Source organism: Pan troglodytes, chromosome 3, assembly GCF_028858775.2.
Source record: "Pan troglodytes isolate AG18354 chromosome 3, NHGRI_mPanTro3-v2.0_pri, whole genome shotgun sequence".
Taxonomy (NCBI): domain Eukaryota; kingdom Metazoa; phylum Chordata; class Mammalia; order Primates; family Hominidae; genus Pan; species Pan troglodytes.
The window spans coordinates 1,134,993-1,149,487 of NC_072401.2; the positions used below are offsets into that span (position 1 = coordinate 1,134,993).

At 62.0% G+C, this 14,495-nt stretch overlaps 1 protein-coding gene across 2 annotated transcripts in view; it reads right to left on the reverse strand.

Moving 5' to 3' along the window:
* Positions 1-1,335: 1,335 nt before the first annotated feature.
* Positions 1,336-14,495, reverse strand: part of CPLX1 (complexin 1) — a 40,743-nt gene continuing 27,583 nt past the window's right edge. Inside the window, exons 3-4 of one of the 2 annotated variants that reach the window (XM_016951109.3) lie at positions 8,639-8,814; positions 1,336-3,089 (exon numbers count right to left, since the gene is read on the reverse strand). In XM_016951109.3, the coding sequence (XP_016806598.1) occupies positions 2,892-3,089; positions 8,639-8,814 (374 nt within the window). In that variant the 3' untranslated portion in view covers positions 1,336-2,891. The remainder of the gene's footprint in view (positions 3,090-8,638; positions 8,815-14,495) is intronic. The other variant, XM_063808518.1, reaches the window with a different exon arrangement.

Sequence of the window (14,495 nt, forward strand, 5' to 3'; positions counted from 1 at the left end):
ATTGGCCCACTTCCTTGTAAAATGCAGTTTTAGCAAAGAATCTGGCTAAGTCAGTTTAGCAACAAACCCTCATCCTGGAGATCTGATTGGGGTCCTCATGCTTCACCACCCTATGGGTCTGTCTGATTGCCCTGCCTGTCTCCAGCTAGAATCCAGTTAGATGGGTTTCGTCAGAATCCCCCAACCCCTGATGTTCCTCAGTCATTTTCCATCCACTGAGCCCACCCTGCTCCTTGGCACCCATGCCAAGCACCCATGGCAAGCCCTGTTGCATGGTCCCTGTACCTGTAGTGCTGGTCCTGAATAAAGCCTTCCTCACCCAGCTTTAACAAGTGTTACGGGATCATCTTTTCTTTTCTCTTTTTTTTTTTTTTTTGAGAGGGAGTCTTGCTCTGTCGCCCAGGCTGGAGTGCAGTGGTGTAATCTCGGCTCACTGCAACCTCTGACTCCCAGGTTCAAGGCGATTCTCCTGCCTCAGCCTCCCGAGTAGCTAGGACTACAGTTGCTTGCCACCTCACCCAGCTAATTTTTTTTTTTTTGTAGTTTTAGTAGAAATGGGGTTTCACCTCGTTAGCCAGAATAGTCTCCATCTCCTGACCTCGTGATCCGCTCACCTCGGCCTCCCAAAGTGCTGGGATGACAGGCGTCAGCCACCGCACCCGGCCTGAACCACCGCACCTGGCCGGAGTCACCGCACCTGGCCAGAATCATCTTTTAACAGCTTCCAAACTTGGAGGTCAAACAAGGACTTTCTGGGGAAGCAAGTGGCAGGCAGCAGCTAGGGGTGGGCTGCGCATCCAGCGGATTGAGTGTGGGCGGGACCGCCAGCAACCAGGCAGAGGGGCTGTTCTCTGGGCTGGGGTCAGGAAACTCTTCTGGCCTCAGCCCAGGTTGGCAGACATTTCCTTGCAGGGATCCGGGTCCAGGACTCAGGAGGAGGGACAGTCCCTCCTCCTGACGGGGGTGCTGGGGGGCAGGAATTCCTGGGTGGGCCGAGGTAAGGGCAGCACAGGGTGACCTGGGGCCCTGGGCCCGGTGGAGCTGAGGAGAGGGACAGGCCTGTGGTCGGGGGTCCTAGGTGGGAGGGAGAGCAGAGGGCAGATGCTTTGCGGGTGGAAGAACCACCCTGGGGGGCGGGGGACCCTGAAGGCGCAGGTCTGCTGTTCAGATGGAGGTTGCGCTGGCTGGACGGCCTAGGGAAAATGGGTGTGACTGGATGGAGCTGAGTGAGAATGGTGGGAGGCCCTGCAGCCGCCGTGGAGAGAACATGCGCGGGGGAAAGCCCCGGTCCTGCGGCTGGCGAAATGGACCTCTGGAAGGAATGGCCACACGGTGTGAAATCACTGGTGTTTATTGGCTGTGATTCCATCCGGAGAGAACACACGCAGGGGCCCCGACATGCAGGAGGAGGCGCAGGCGCAGGACAGACGGACAGAGGACACCACCGTCTAAGCTAAGCTCGCGGCCCGGGGCGCCATGCGCTGGGAACGGGGTGCGCAGGTTCTACGAGAGGATGCCCTGTCTGCTCAGAGCTGGCTTTGTAAGGTGTGAAAACAGGAGTTTTTAAAAGACACGACCCGGGAGAAGTCAGTGAGAGGGCACAGGGCAAGCAGGACGGACAGCGACGTCCCCGCGGGCCGCGTCGCTGGGGCGCAGAGGGGCGCGGTGGTCTCTGCCCGGAGGGGCGTCGGTCGTTAGTATTGCAGTCTAACGTTATGGCTTCTCTAAAGCTATGTAAGGTCATGAAGGTCAATGCCAAGCCACGCCCTGGCCCGAAACACGTGGAGACTTGATGCATTTTTGATGTGGACGAAAGGGCCCGGGGGCGAGGCGGCGCCTGTCAAGATAAAACTCATTAAATGCAAAGACCTCATTTACCTGAGATTCAACAAATTGTGATGCAAATTAAACATGAATGGAGGAGAAACAGGGGCTCGGATGCCGCCCCGCAGGGCCACCAGGTGGATTAGGCCACACACGCGCCGGCTGCGCGCAGGGAACCCCGCAGGCCCCTCCCGAGGAGCTGCCCACGGAGGAGGTGCTGGGCAGGGGCGCAGGGTCTCCAGCGTCCGGAGACCCCCTAGGTGCCTCGGGCCTCTGCGGCTCCTGTGGAGGGTGCAGTGTTCAATGGCCGAGGGCAGGGGTCCTCCCCAGGGAGAAGCAGCAGCCGCGTGGGCGGAGAGGCTAGGAGGCCGGGCGGGGGGCGAGGACTCGGGAAGAGCGGGGTGACGGGGGTGGGGGCTGGGCGTCCCCCAAACCTATTGCTTTGTTTCCTTTAGTTTAGAAGTGAACACGGCCGTGGCGTTCGTAAGAAGCAAAACCTTCCAGAGAGGAGAGGAAAGGACGCGGACAGAGACGGATGGACAGGGGCGCGAGGGGGCCAGGCCGGGGGGCGGAGAGCGGCCGCGTGCGGACGCAAATACTCACGGCGGAGCGATCCGAACCCCGGAGTCCGCGTGCAGGAGGGGGGCCCAGGCCCCGCCGCCCTCGCCCCGCCCGCACCCCCCCATCTGCTATGGCTGTGCTCCTGAGTGCGGGCCCGACAGGCGCCCACCGCCGCGAACGCGCGCACAGGGGTGGTCGCGGGGCTGCCCTTCGGCGGCCCTGGCCTCGGGCGCTGCTGGGTGGGCGGTAAACAGCAAGAGAAAGGGGCGTCCCAGGCGATGGGGCTCCAGCCACCCGCGGGCAGAGGAGCACGGGGCGGACTGGGGGGGTCCTGGGGGCGCGCGCCCCTTGCCGGGTGAGGGAGGCGGCGGGCGCGGGCAGGGCGGGCCTGGGGCTATGGCTTATATCGGCGTGGGGGCTGCGCTCTGCTCGTCCCTCAGGGGCCTCCGCGGAGGATCTGTAGGGGGAGGGGCGGGGGCTCCGCGGGGCCGCTGTCCCGCGCGGGGCTACTTCTTGAGCATGTCCTGCAGCGGCCCGGGCAGGTACTTGATGACGGTGTCCAGGATGCTCTCGTCCTCCTCCTCCACCTCGTCCCCGCAGCCCGGCGGGATGGCCTTCTTGGGCCGCGTCAAGCTCCCCTCGGAGTTGGCCTCCATGGCGGCCTGGGCCTCGGCCTCGCGCTCCTCCTTCTTCTTGATGCCGTACTGCGGGGGAGGCGGGGGTCAGGGCGGGGGTCCCGGCGGCTCCCGGGCGGGCCGCAGCCTCCCTGCGCCAGGGACTGGCCCAGGAACCCCCGAAGGCGTGGGTGCGGCCCCCTACCCCACCAGGCACGCAAGGACCCCAGAAGGAGAAGAGACCCCACCCCGGGAGGTCCCTGGAGGAATGGGAAGCCCCCACGGAGAATGGGGGCCAGGAGCTGACATGGGGGGGAGCAGGGAGGGGGAGGCTCCCATCTTCCTTGAGAGGAGAGAGGGCTGTGGCCCCACCTCTGGCTCCAAACCCAGCCCATCCCCTGGCATCCTGCCTTCCAGGAAGCCTCCGGCCCGGGGCAGGGAGGGGTGGGCAGGATGCTGCGTGGCAGAGGTGGGGAGAAACAGTCACCCCGCAGCTGACCCTCCTGCCCAGTGCCTGGTCCACGACCTGCATTCACACTCCTGGGCCTGGCCAAGGCTGCCTGGATGCGGCCGCGGCCCCAGCAGGGCCACTCCCTGGCGGGCCACTGCAGCTCCGTGGGCAGCCGGCAGAGGGTCCTGGGCTGCGGTCACTTCCAGGCACTGGGTGTCCTGGAATCCCGCCTAGTCGTGCCCTCAGCCAGCATGCCTGGGCCTCACCGACCCCCTGCCCACCCGCGTTTCTCATCTCCCGTGAGTGTGTCTGCCCTCCATAGTAGCTGAATATTGTCCCCCTCAAATTCATATTGCCTGGAGCTTCAAAGGTGATCTCATTCGGAAACAGGTCTTTGTTGATGTCATAATGGTAAGGATGGGGAGGAGACCGTCCTGGATTTGAGGGGCCTCAAGTCCAGTGAGAGTGTCCTTGTAAGAGACAGAAAGGACAGACACCCGGATGGGGGCGGGCATACGAAAGCGGAGGAGGTCGCGAGTGGTCAAGAAACACCCGAGATCCGGGGCCGCCAGACGCAGGAAGGGGCAGGGAAGGGCCCTCCCCCAGAGCCTCCAGAGGGAGCGTGGGATTTTGTTCTTCTGCCCTCCAGGCCTCTAAGTTTTTGTCAGGCCCCGGGGTTTTGGTTTCTAGATCAATACGCCTCCCCACCCCACACTCCTCCAGCCCTCCCGTGAGCCACCAGCCCAGGAAGCCTGTGGTCATGGTCAGGCCACGGAACTACGGAACAGCCTCCTGCTGCCCAGGAAGGTGGGAACCAGTGGGGTTGGGCTGGCCTGGAAGGATTGGGGGCCTGGTGTTGTACGGAGCTGGTCTTCCATCCCCTGAACAGGACCCCCGGGCCAGGTCCAAGGTCCTGGATCTGAGATAACGGGTGCTCTGGAGTAGTGAAGGCGTCAGCAGCTGCGTCCAGGAGAAAACTTAGGAGGGGAGTGGGCACCAGCACTCTACAGGATGGAGGAGCACACCGCGGGATCACCAGCCACAGGGAGGGGCCTTTCTGCCCAGGAGGAGCCCCTCCCCTGCCATCTCCTGCTCCTGTCTCAGCAGCCCCTCCCCATAGAAGCAGTTGGTTCTGCTCCTGGTGCTGGGCACCCCCTGGATCTCCAAGGAGGCCCCTCCCTCCTCCCAAATGGAGGGGGGCTGCCTGTGTGCCCCCCAACCCCACCGAGGGCAGTCTCGGCACCTCTCCCCTCCCCTAGGGCTGCAGGTGGCTCTGGGTGTGGGGGGCCAGGGCCACCTTCAGTGAGATGGAAAGGAGGGCGCCACGTTCCCAGCCGCCTGCGGCCAGACCACCACCTGGCCACTGAGGAGAGAGAGGGGCCGTGGGCTCGCCCTAGTCCTCAGCAGCCCCTGCACACTCTTGACAGAGCCGGGACTCCTCAGTGAAACGAAGAGCACAGGGTAGGAACGTTCTCCGCACGACAGGGGCGACACCCAGAGGGCCCTGCAGGCCCAGAACAAAGCCCTGACCCTGTGGGGCAGCAAGAGCAGATTGGTTCTCGTCCTAGCCATCCACAGCGGGAAGGGCAGCAGCTCCAGGCACGGAAGGGGAGGGAGCATGTGCTCCTCGTCCTGTGGGGCCAGGGGTGCGCTGGGGAGAGCGATGCCACTGGAAGCTAGGTCCGGCCAGAGAGAGCCTCCCTCCAGCCAGGGGTGTGGGGGTCTGTGCACGTGGCGGCAACATGTGTATCCAGCCCAGGAGGCTGTGCTGCCCACAGCAAAAGCACTCAGGAACATGCGTGTGCTCAGAGGAGCATGCCTGTAACGGCGGAACATGAGTTGTGTGAGCAAAGGAACCTCCCAGGTCAGGGGAGTGACCCTTGGGGCTTGTGGGACCCTGTCTGCAAACGGTGTGGGATCCTTCCTTCTGGGCCCAGGAAGGAGACCCCAGGCCCTGCCACCAGGTTGTGGGACACTCGGAGCTTGGCCTGAAGTGCCAGTTGCTGCAGTGAGGCTCCAGGTCATTCTGAGGCTGAGGTCACGCTGGACTTGGCCTGAGGGCCAGGGTCACTCTGCCGGGAAAACGGGCTCCGGAGCTGGGCTGCACACCAGAGCCTGGCTTCCACGTGGTCTGGCTGAGACCCAGTTCTGAGGCGTCTGCTCCAGAGACAAACACCCAGGCACACCCAGCCCCAGGCCCACCGTGATGCTGGGCAGCAGCTCTCCAGGAAGTAACACCTGAGGATGGGAGTGGCTGCTGGGGGCACCCAGGAGGCCCTGACACGTCTGAGGTGAGACCCTGAACCCTGAAAACACTGTATTCGTGAGAAAAAAGGGCAGTGGGTGCTAATCAATGCTGAGAACCAACAATAGGAATGATAGGACCAAACAGCCAGCATTCAGCAACCAGGTGGACACCTGCTAGCCGCTGTGGGAGCTGCGGGGGGTAGGGGGATGCAATGTATTGAGGGAGCCTAGTGGGCCCTCAGAAGGCCCGTGCAGGAAGGCCCAGGTGTGGGCTGCCCAACATGGGTGGCTGGAAGCTTATGCAGGCCAAGGGCGGGTCAGTGCGCGGAGCACAGCGGGGCAGTCTCCCTCCTGCTCCCTGGGCCCGGGCCTGTCCAGATGGCTGCCTGACAGGAGGTGCAGGCGCGCTGCTCCTCTGGGAACTGCCTAGGGGGCTGGACACTCCAAAAGGACCCAGTCCCCATCTGCAAAGAGGCCTTGGACAGGGCAGCTCAGCGTCTCTTCTCTAACCAACCCCCAAGATGCCTGGGGGTGCCACGGCCCAGAGGAGGCTGGAGGCAGCAGGTGTTCTGATCAGGTGGCCACGCCTGAGGGCAGCGTTCCCCCACCCCAACAGGTGGCCACGCCTGAGGGTGGGGTTCCCCCACCCCAAAGGCTCTGTGGAGGAGGACTCTGTGGGGAAGGTGTGGACGTGGGGTCCGGGGGCGTCCACTGTGGCAGGGCCTCCAGAGCAGAGAGGCTGGTGCTTCCAAGGCCTGAGGGGCCAGTGGGCTGCGGAGGGGGCTGTTCTTGTGGGCAAGTGTGTGGCCTCAATCCCTGCCACCTGCTGTTCTCTGAGGGGCTTAGACCAAGGCAGGATCGCAGGTTGGTGCCTGGCAGCAAGGTCGGGCCAGCTCCCCATAGGCCTGACCGGCGAGCCCTGCACCCCAGCTGCCAGCTCTGGGCCCCACATGGAAGCTGAGGAGGTGCTTACGCTTCCCCCTCTCCTGGGCCTCACTCTCCCTGGCATCTCCCAGTCTCTGGAGGGTGCAGCTGCTGCATCCTGCCCGGGCCACTCGGTCCCTGACGCTGCTGGCCCTGTCCCCACCTCCTTGGGGTCCCCTCAGCCTGCCCTATCCTGCCTCTGGGGACCCTGAGGAATGACATGGCCTGGAACAGCCAGCGTCCCTCTAGGATCAAGCCAGCAGAGGCCGGAGCCCAGACCAGACCCACTCCAGAGACACCTCCCTGGATACACGGACCCAGACACAGCCCTCCCAGACCCCAGCCCACCATCGCTTTGTGTCCCTCCCTCAGCTGCTACCCACTGCCACCTCCACTTCTACCCAGCGTCAGCTCTCTCTAGCTCTGCCTGGGGCTCTCTCCTCTTTGTTCCCTGTGTCTCGGCCTTGATTGCTGTCTCTCCCTCTCTCTGTGCCTGTCTCTCCTCTCTTTGTCTCTCTCCCCTCTCTCTTTCCCTCTTTTTGTCTTTTTCTCTGTCTCTCCCTCTGTGTCTCTGTCTCTTTATCTCTGTGTCTCTGTTCCTCTCTGTTCTCTGACTCCCCCTTCCTTCTCCTCCTGTCCCCGTCTCCTGCTCCTGATACCCACAGTCTCCCGGGCACATCCCAGTGGACTGTGGCTGCCTGGCTGAGATGGTGCATTTTCCCCTGACTTCTCCTGAAGCCCTGGGTCAGCTGCGGGGCGGGGGGCGGGGAGCGGGGGGGCGGAGGGGTGGGCTGGAGGCGTGAGCCAGCACAGCAAAGTCGATCAACAGGAGACCCCTGGAAACATCCAGTGACCCTGGGTGGGATGCCAGGGCGCCCGGCCCCCACTCCCCATCAGCGGCTTCTCTGCACCCTCCAGAGTGCATGGCAGTGGGCGGGGGGCTGCGAGGGACCGGAGGGTGTGGGGAGAATCCGTGGGTGGGGAGGAGTTGGCCTTTTGGGTACAGCGGCTGCATGTGCCGCACCTGCCCCGCCCCTGCCCTCCCAGCTCCACCTCTGTCCACTTCAGGAGCTCCAGCTTCCCCACAAGACCCCGTGAAGCCCACCCTTCCCTGGGTGCGGCTGACACAAGGCCAGGAAACAGCTTCTCCACCTGCTCCAGGTGCCGCCGGCAGCAGGGAGGGGTCCCGGGAGTCTGAACCTTCCCACCCCGAAGCCAGGCCATCTTGGCCCATCCAGGGCAGGGGACTGAGGCCACCTTCTGGGAAACACAGCTTCCGGCCTGCCAGGCCTGCTGCGGCCCCTACCCTCGGGGCCAGGGCACGGGGTGAGCACTGCGCCCCAGGCAGCACCCCAGGCCCCTTCTATGTGGGATGTGACCATCTCCCACCATGCCCGCTCACCCCTGGCTGGAGACTCCTCCAGGCTGATGTCTGTGCCCACCCGGCTTCCAGCCAGGGCCGTGCTGGAGCCACCCAGGAAGCCGGAGCGGCTGTCGGGACCCAGGCTGCTCCCTGTGCCTCGTGCCCCTCGGACCTGGCCGCTGAGGGGACCGGGCTGAGTGGGAGTGACCGTGCGTGGCTGTCCTGGTGCTGGCAGCCACTCTGGGCCGCCTCGTGAATCCCAGTGGGTGCCCCCCTCCCTGAGTCCTCACTCCAGGCCGGGCTCACCTGAGAGCGCACCCCCCATGCCAGGTGGCCGGCCGCCCCACGACCCCTCGGCCCAGGGCCCCGGGCAGCCAGCCAGGCTCCACGCAGGGCTGCGCATCGGAATGGGGGCCTAGGAAGCCCGCCAGGGCTGGCGCTGTGGTCAGGAGCAGGAGGGGCTGAGCCCCACAGAGGGAGCCCAACCCGGAGCCCCCACCCCTCACCCCTCCGCCACTCTGAAGCCCCCAAAGGGTAGGAGACCCAGGGGGACGCCCGCCCATCTTCCGGGCAGCCCCTTCCACCCAGGCGGGGTCTGGGTCCCCGCTGGACTCAGGGCCGCCTTCCCGCAGGCGGGGCCGGCCCGGCGCGCACCTTGTCTCGGATGCCCTGGCGCATGGCCTCGCGCTCCGCCTCCATCTTGGCGTACTTGGCCTTGCGCTCCTCCTCCGCCTGGCGCAGCGCCTCCTGCCGCTCCTCCTCCTTCTTGGCGGCGTCTGGGTCCTTCTCCTCGTCACCCCCGAGCATCTTCCCCATGTCCTTGGTGGCCCCTGGTACAGAAGTTGGTGATTCAGGCCGCCCCATTCAGATGTCCAAGGCCGGGCTAGTGTCTCAGCCACACTCCCCCACCCTCTGGCCGGCCCCCCAAACCCTCCATCCACCCGACCCTCTGGCTGCCCCCACCACCCTCCAGCCGCTCCTCCCACCTCCATCTGGCCCTGACCCTCCTGCCCGGGACCCTCCATCAAGTGCGCTGGGGTCTCCTGCTTTGCTTTCTGTTCCTCAAGAGACACAGGCAACTCCGTGGGGGGAGGGAGAGTGGCGCTGTGGTTGCGCGTCTATATGCACCTGTGTGTGACTGCGTGCTTATGCATACGTGTGGCTGTTGTGGTTGTGTTTGTGTGTGCACCACGTGGTCGTACATCTGTATGTGGTTCTGTGTTTGTGTCATATGCATGCCTGGCTGTGTGGTTGTGCGTGTGTGTGGTTGACTGCATGTGGTTGTGTGATCAGGCTTGTGGTCTTGTGGTTGCGCGTGCAGTTGTGTGTGAGCTTCCAGGGGTTGAAGCGTCTTCTCTGGTCATGTGTCCAGCAGAGGCCTGGCCGCCTGGAGGTGGTGCGGCTCAGCCATCTATGCAGGCAGTGGGTTGAGGGGCAGGGCTGGCTTTCAGAGGCAAGGTCACCAAGTCTGACCCCTGGGGCAGAAGCTGGCATGGGGGCTGGCAGGGGCCCTGCTGGGGCAGGAGCTGGCATGGGGGCTGGCAGGGGCCCTGCTGGGGCTGCAGGGGACCGCTTGTTACTGGCACCCAGGCCCTAATTGCTCTGCGGTGCTAGTCACTACTTTTCTCATGAGCTGCTGATTCACAGGCCCCACAAACACCTCCCTAAACAGCTCTGCAACTCAGCCCACAGGACAGAGATGCATAATTATGGGCTCTGAATACAGCAGGCACTGCGGGGAGCCCTGGCCCTCGGCAGCTCCAGAGAGCAGAGCAAGCTGGCTGGACCCAGCACACAGGTGTCACTGAGGGAGGTGACTTGGCAGAGCGGCCAGGCTCCCCCATGGCCACTTATAGCCCTCAGCGTTGCAGGGGTGCTCCTGGACCAGCCTCGTGTGTGTGAGGGGACTCCGGCCACACATTGCCCCTGCAAATGCCGCTCTCCCCCCGCGGCCACCCGGCCCCCTCTCGAGGTGCTCCTCAGTGGTGAGGCACTGGCTCTGCCCCCTCCTTGAAGGTCTTGCCTCTGGGCTCTGCCCCCTGGATGCCAGACCTCCTAAGGACTGCCCCCGACCAGCTGAGCCCATGCCTCGGGTAGAGATGTCAGGTGAAATTGTGGGTTAGACTAACACCACCCAGCCACTTTCCACCTGGGTCCAGGTGTGCCCCCCACCTCGTTTCTGTGGATTCAGCAGCTCCGTGTCCCTGGCGCTCTGGGTTCCCCCTCGCCATTACTATTCTGATACCGGGAAGCTCCATGCTATACGGAGCCTGGGGCGACACCCTCGCCTGTAGCTATCTGTGCCAGTGCTGCCTCTGCCAGTCACTCAGGAGTGAGCTCCCTGTTGAGGGTGGGCAGGAGCTGTCATTTGGAAGGCCCGAGCTGTTGGTGGGAGGAGAATAGCTTTTTGGTTGAGTGTTCTGGGCTGAAGGTGTCACTCAGACAGGGCCATGCCTGCATCCTGCAGGCGCCGCCGACTGCACCTGTTTCCCTGCCCCCCATATCCTGGCTGTCTGAAGCTATCACAGGCAGTGGGGTGTGGGGAGAACGAGCCCTTCTTGCTGCCCTCGTCGCTGCTGGGGACAGGCAGGCAGCCTATGCTAGGCACTTGGCTGATGGCACAGATCTGGACTCCTCAACAGAAAGCGAAGAGGCTTGTGGTCAGTTTTCAGCCGCATCTGCCATGTTTTGCAAAGCAGATTTTAGGCCCATGACTCAAGGGAAACTGGGTCACAGTAGAGTTGCTCCTGGATTCTTCTAACAGTCCCCAGTCATTGGACCAAAATCTCTCTGCCTCCAGCGGGCTGTCTCTAGCAGGTGTGTGGGGGAGGCAAGGACAGCCCCCACAGTCCTGACTGCCTTTGTGCAAATCTTAACCCCCATGAGAAAAGCTAATTCACCCTAAAGTGAGTGACCCGTGGCTCTTTCTCCCTCCTGGAAAGGACTGGCGTCTATAAGGAGGTGGGTGAGCCTGGTCTCTCCCCACATTGCTCTCCTGATGGAAGGGGTTCCTGGCAGGGGTGGGGGCTGCAGGGCTTCTGCAGCTCAGTGGGCTGGCCCCTTCCCTCCCCTCCAGCTGATCCCATAGGCTCTGGGTCTAGTCGCGGGAGCGGGCATTTATAGAGCACCAGGTGTGCTGCGCTCTGCTCCAGGGGTGCCTGTGGGGGGCCCTCCCGCTCTGAGAGTGTGGAGGCCCCACTTGAGCCCTGGGCTGGTCCAGGCGCCAAAGGCTTCTGGAAGGCCCACCTCTAAGGAGCCGAGGATTCGTGCTCCCCGCAGGCTGCAAAGCCACTAGGCTCAGAGGGACCCGCCGCGAACCTGGGGAGCGTCACAGATGCCGCCCACGCCCCCCCGCTTTTCGGCCCGGGTACTGCAGGGAGGCACCTCCAGAACCACTTCCAAAAGCTGGGAATTGGGCGCAGCCAGGAGCGCAACAGAAACTGCGGGAAGCTTGTTCCTGGCACAGAAACCCAAAGTGCCATTTGCTCTCCCGGCACAGACGCCGGAGCGGCGAGACCGGCGCAGAACGGGCGGCCCCCGAGCACTGCTGCGACCCCGCTGGCCTCGACCTCGACACCCCGCGACCCCGCCGGACCCTGGAAGCATGAGCTGCATCCCGCATCCGCAGGAGGGCGGCGCTGCGACCCCCCCCACCCCGCCCCCGTTTCCAGAGGAGGCCGCTGCGGCGCGGGGCGGTCCCACGTGGTGCCTGAGGCTGGGACACCCCGACTCTGGTTGCAGGGGGGTCGGATCCGAGGCTGGGGGTCCCGCAGTCTGGCTGGGGTCCGCTACTGGCCTCGACGTACAGGGGCCGACCCCACCCCTCCCTCGTTCTCTGAGCCTCAGCTTCCCCCCGTGAGAGGTGGAGGCGGTGGGGGGGGCGCACCGGGCACGACCCCGCGGCAATGACGGGGCTGGCAACGCCCCCCACAGCGGCACAGGCGGATAAACCCTCTGGGGAGGGAGTTCAGTCCCAGCGGGAGGGGCCCTTCCCACCCGGGAGCTCCCCCAAACCGTGGGGGGCGGGTTGCAGATCGCGGCGCCTCCCTGCCCTCTGGCCCTGCTGAGACTCCACCGCCCACCCCACCTCCCGGTAGCAGAAGGGGCAGAAGCAGAGACGTTTCCTCTGCAGACATCGGGGAGGGTGGGGTCAGGGCCGCGCGTTCCCAGCCCTGAGGCTCTTCCCGGGAACCCACCTCCCAGACCTTTGCTGGAGTGGCACCCACGCTCCCGAGACGCCCAGGCAGTTTCCGGGGGGATCTGCTTATACAGAGCAGCCGCCCCTGAGGTCAAAACCCTGCCCAGGGTTCCCTTACACGGTAAGTACAATGACAATGGCTGCATTCAATTTAGTATACATTATACATAATGTATATGTAAATACTACATCCATTAAAGTTGATTTTTAAAGCTTCATTTTGAAATAATTGTAGATTTACGGAAGAGTCAACAAAGATTGTATAAGAGGGCTCCCTAGACGCTGACATTGCAGCCACCGAGTGTTCGTCAAAGCTGAGACCTGGACATGGTACCAGCGACCACCCCACTGAAGACTTCATGTGGGCCTCACCACTTTTCCAGATCCGCCTCCCGGGTTCACGCAATTCTCTTGCCTCAGCCTCCTGAGTACCTGGGACTACAGGCACGCGCCACCACGCCTGGCTAATTTTTGTATTTTCAGTAGAGACGGGTTTCACCATATTGGCCAGGGTGGTCTCGAACTCCTGACTTCCTGATCCGCCTGCCTCGGCCTCCTAAAGTGCTGGGATTACAGGCATGAGCCACTGCACCCGGCCCAATGTTAATCTTTAAGAATGGAAAAATGCTTTTTAACTTGAAATAAAACTATGGGGAAAATTATAGAATTGAATGAAAAATTAAACAATGTCTAAATAAAGAAAGACACTTGTTATTTTTCTGGCCAGGGTAACTCCACACGTAAAGACGTCCATCCTCCCCAAACTCCGAAGAATTAAGAAGAAAATTCTGTGAAATCTGACAAGCTAAGTGTTGCATACAGACCTGCAAAAGGCCCATTTGCCAGGACAGACACCTGAAGGAAAAAGAGGAGAGTGAGGTCCACCAGATACCAAGACAGAATGATGATGGTGCAGTGGGAGGAAGACAGACAACGGGCCCAGAGTGGGGAGCCCATCCCCAGACCCCCACAGACACAGGACCCACACGTGGGACCAGAGACAGAGGTGGAGGCTCAGGACCCTGGAGAAAGAATGCAGTATCCCCAGATGGGACAGGATACTTAATGGGAAAGAATAAAACTGGACCCCTGCACAACACACAGACACATTCTTATTGATTGTAGAACTAAACATGAATCCCAAATAAATGTAGGCAAAGAAAACACAGTCCTTGCCACTCTCTGGCCCGTCACCAGCTGTATTTCCCTTTGTAGTTGTCCATTACCTGAAATGGTGCCGTCTGTTGTTTGCTTCTGATTGCCAGTCTGCTAACAGAAAGCCCCATGGGAGCAGGCAGTCAGCTCGGAGCTGCAGCCCTGGCACCTAGAGCAGAGCCTGCCACACAGCAGGTGCTCAGCAAATAGTCTAGCTCTGTCGCCCAAGCTAGAGTGCAGTGGCAGGATCTCAGCTCACTGCAACCTCCACCTCATGGGTTCAAGTTATTCTCCTGCCTCAGCCTCCCAAGTAGCTGGGATTACAGGCGTCTGCCACCATGCCTAACTAATATTTATATTTTTAATAGAGACGGGGTTTCACCATGTTGGCCAGGCTGTTCTCGAACTCTTGACCTCATGATCCACCCGCCTCAGCCTCCCAAAGTGCTGGGATTACAAGCGTGAGCCACCGAGCCTGGCCACAACCTGACTTTAAGACTTACTGTAGGCTGGGCGTGGTGGCTCACGCCTGTAATCCCAGCACTTTGGGAAGCCAAGACCGGCGGATCACGAGGTCAGGAGATCGAGACCATCCTGGCTAACACAGTGAGACCCCGCCTCTACTGAAAATACAAAAAAGTAGCCGGGCATGGTGGCAGGCGCCTGTAGTCCCAGCTACTCGGGAGGCTGAGGCAGAATGGTGTGAACCCGGGAGGCGGAGCTTGCAGTGAGCCAAGATCGTGCCACTGGACTCCAGCCTGGGCAACAGAGCGAGACTCCGTCTCAAAAAAACAAAAAGACTTACTATAATCAAGGCACTATGGTATAAACAAAAGAACAGACATATAGGCCAGGCACAGTGGCTCACGCCTGTAATTCCAGTACTTTGGGAGGCCGAGGTGGGTGGATCACCTGAGCTCAGGAGTTCAAGACAAGCCTGATGGACATGGTGAAACCCCGTTTCTACTAAAAATGCAAAAATTAGCTGGGTGTGGTGGCGTGTGCCTGTAATCCCAGCTACTTGAGAGGCTGAGTCAGGAGAATCACTTGAACCCAAGAGGCGGAGGTTGCAGTGAGCCGAGATGGCACCACTGAACTCCAGCCTGGGTGACAGTGAGACTCCGTCTCAAAAAAAAAAAAAAAAAAAAGAACAGACAT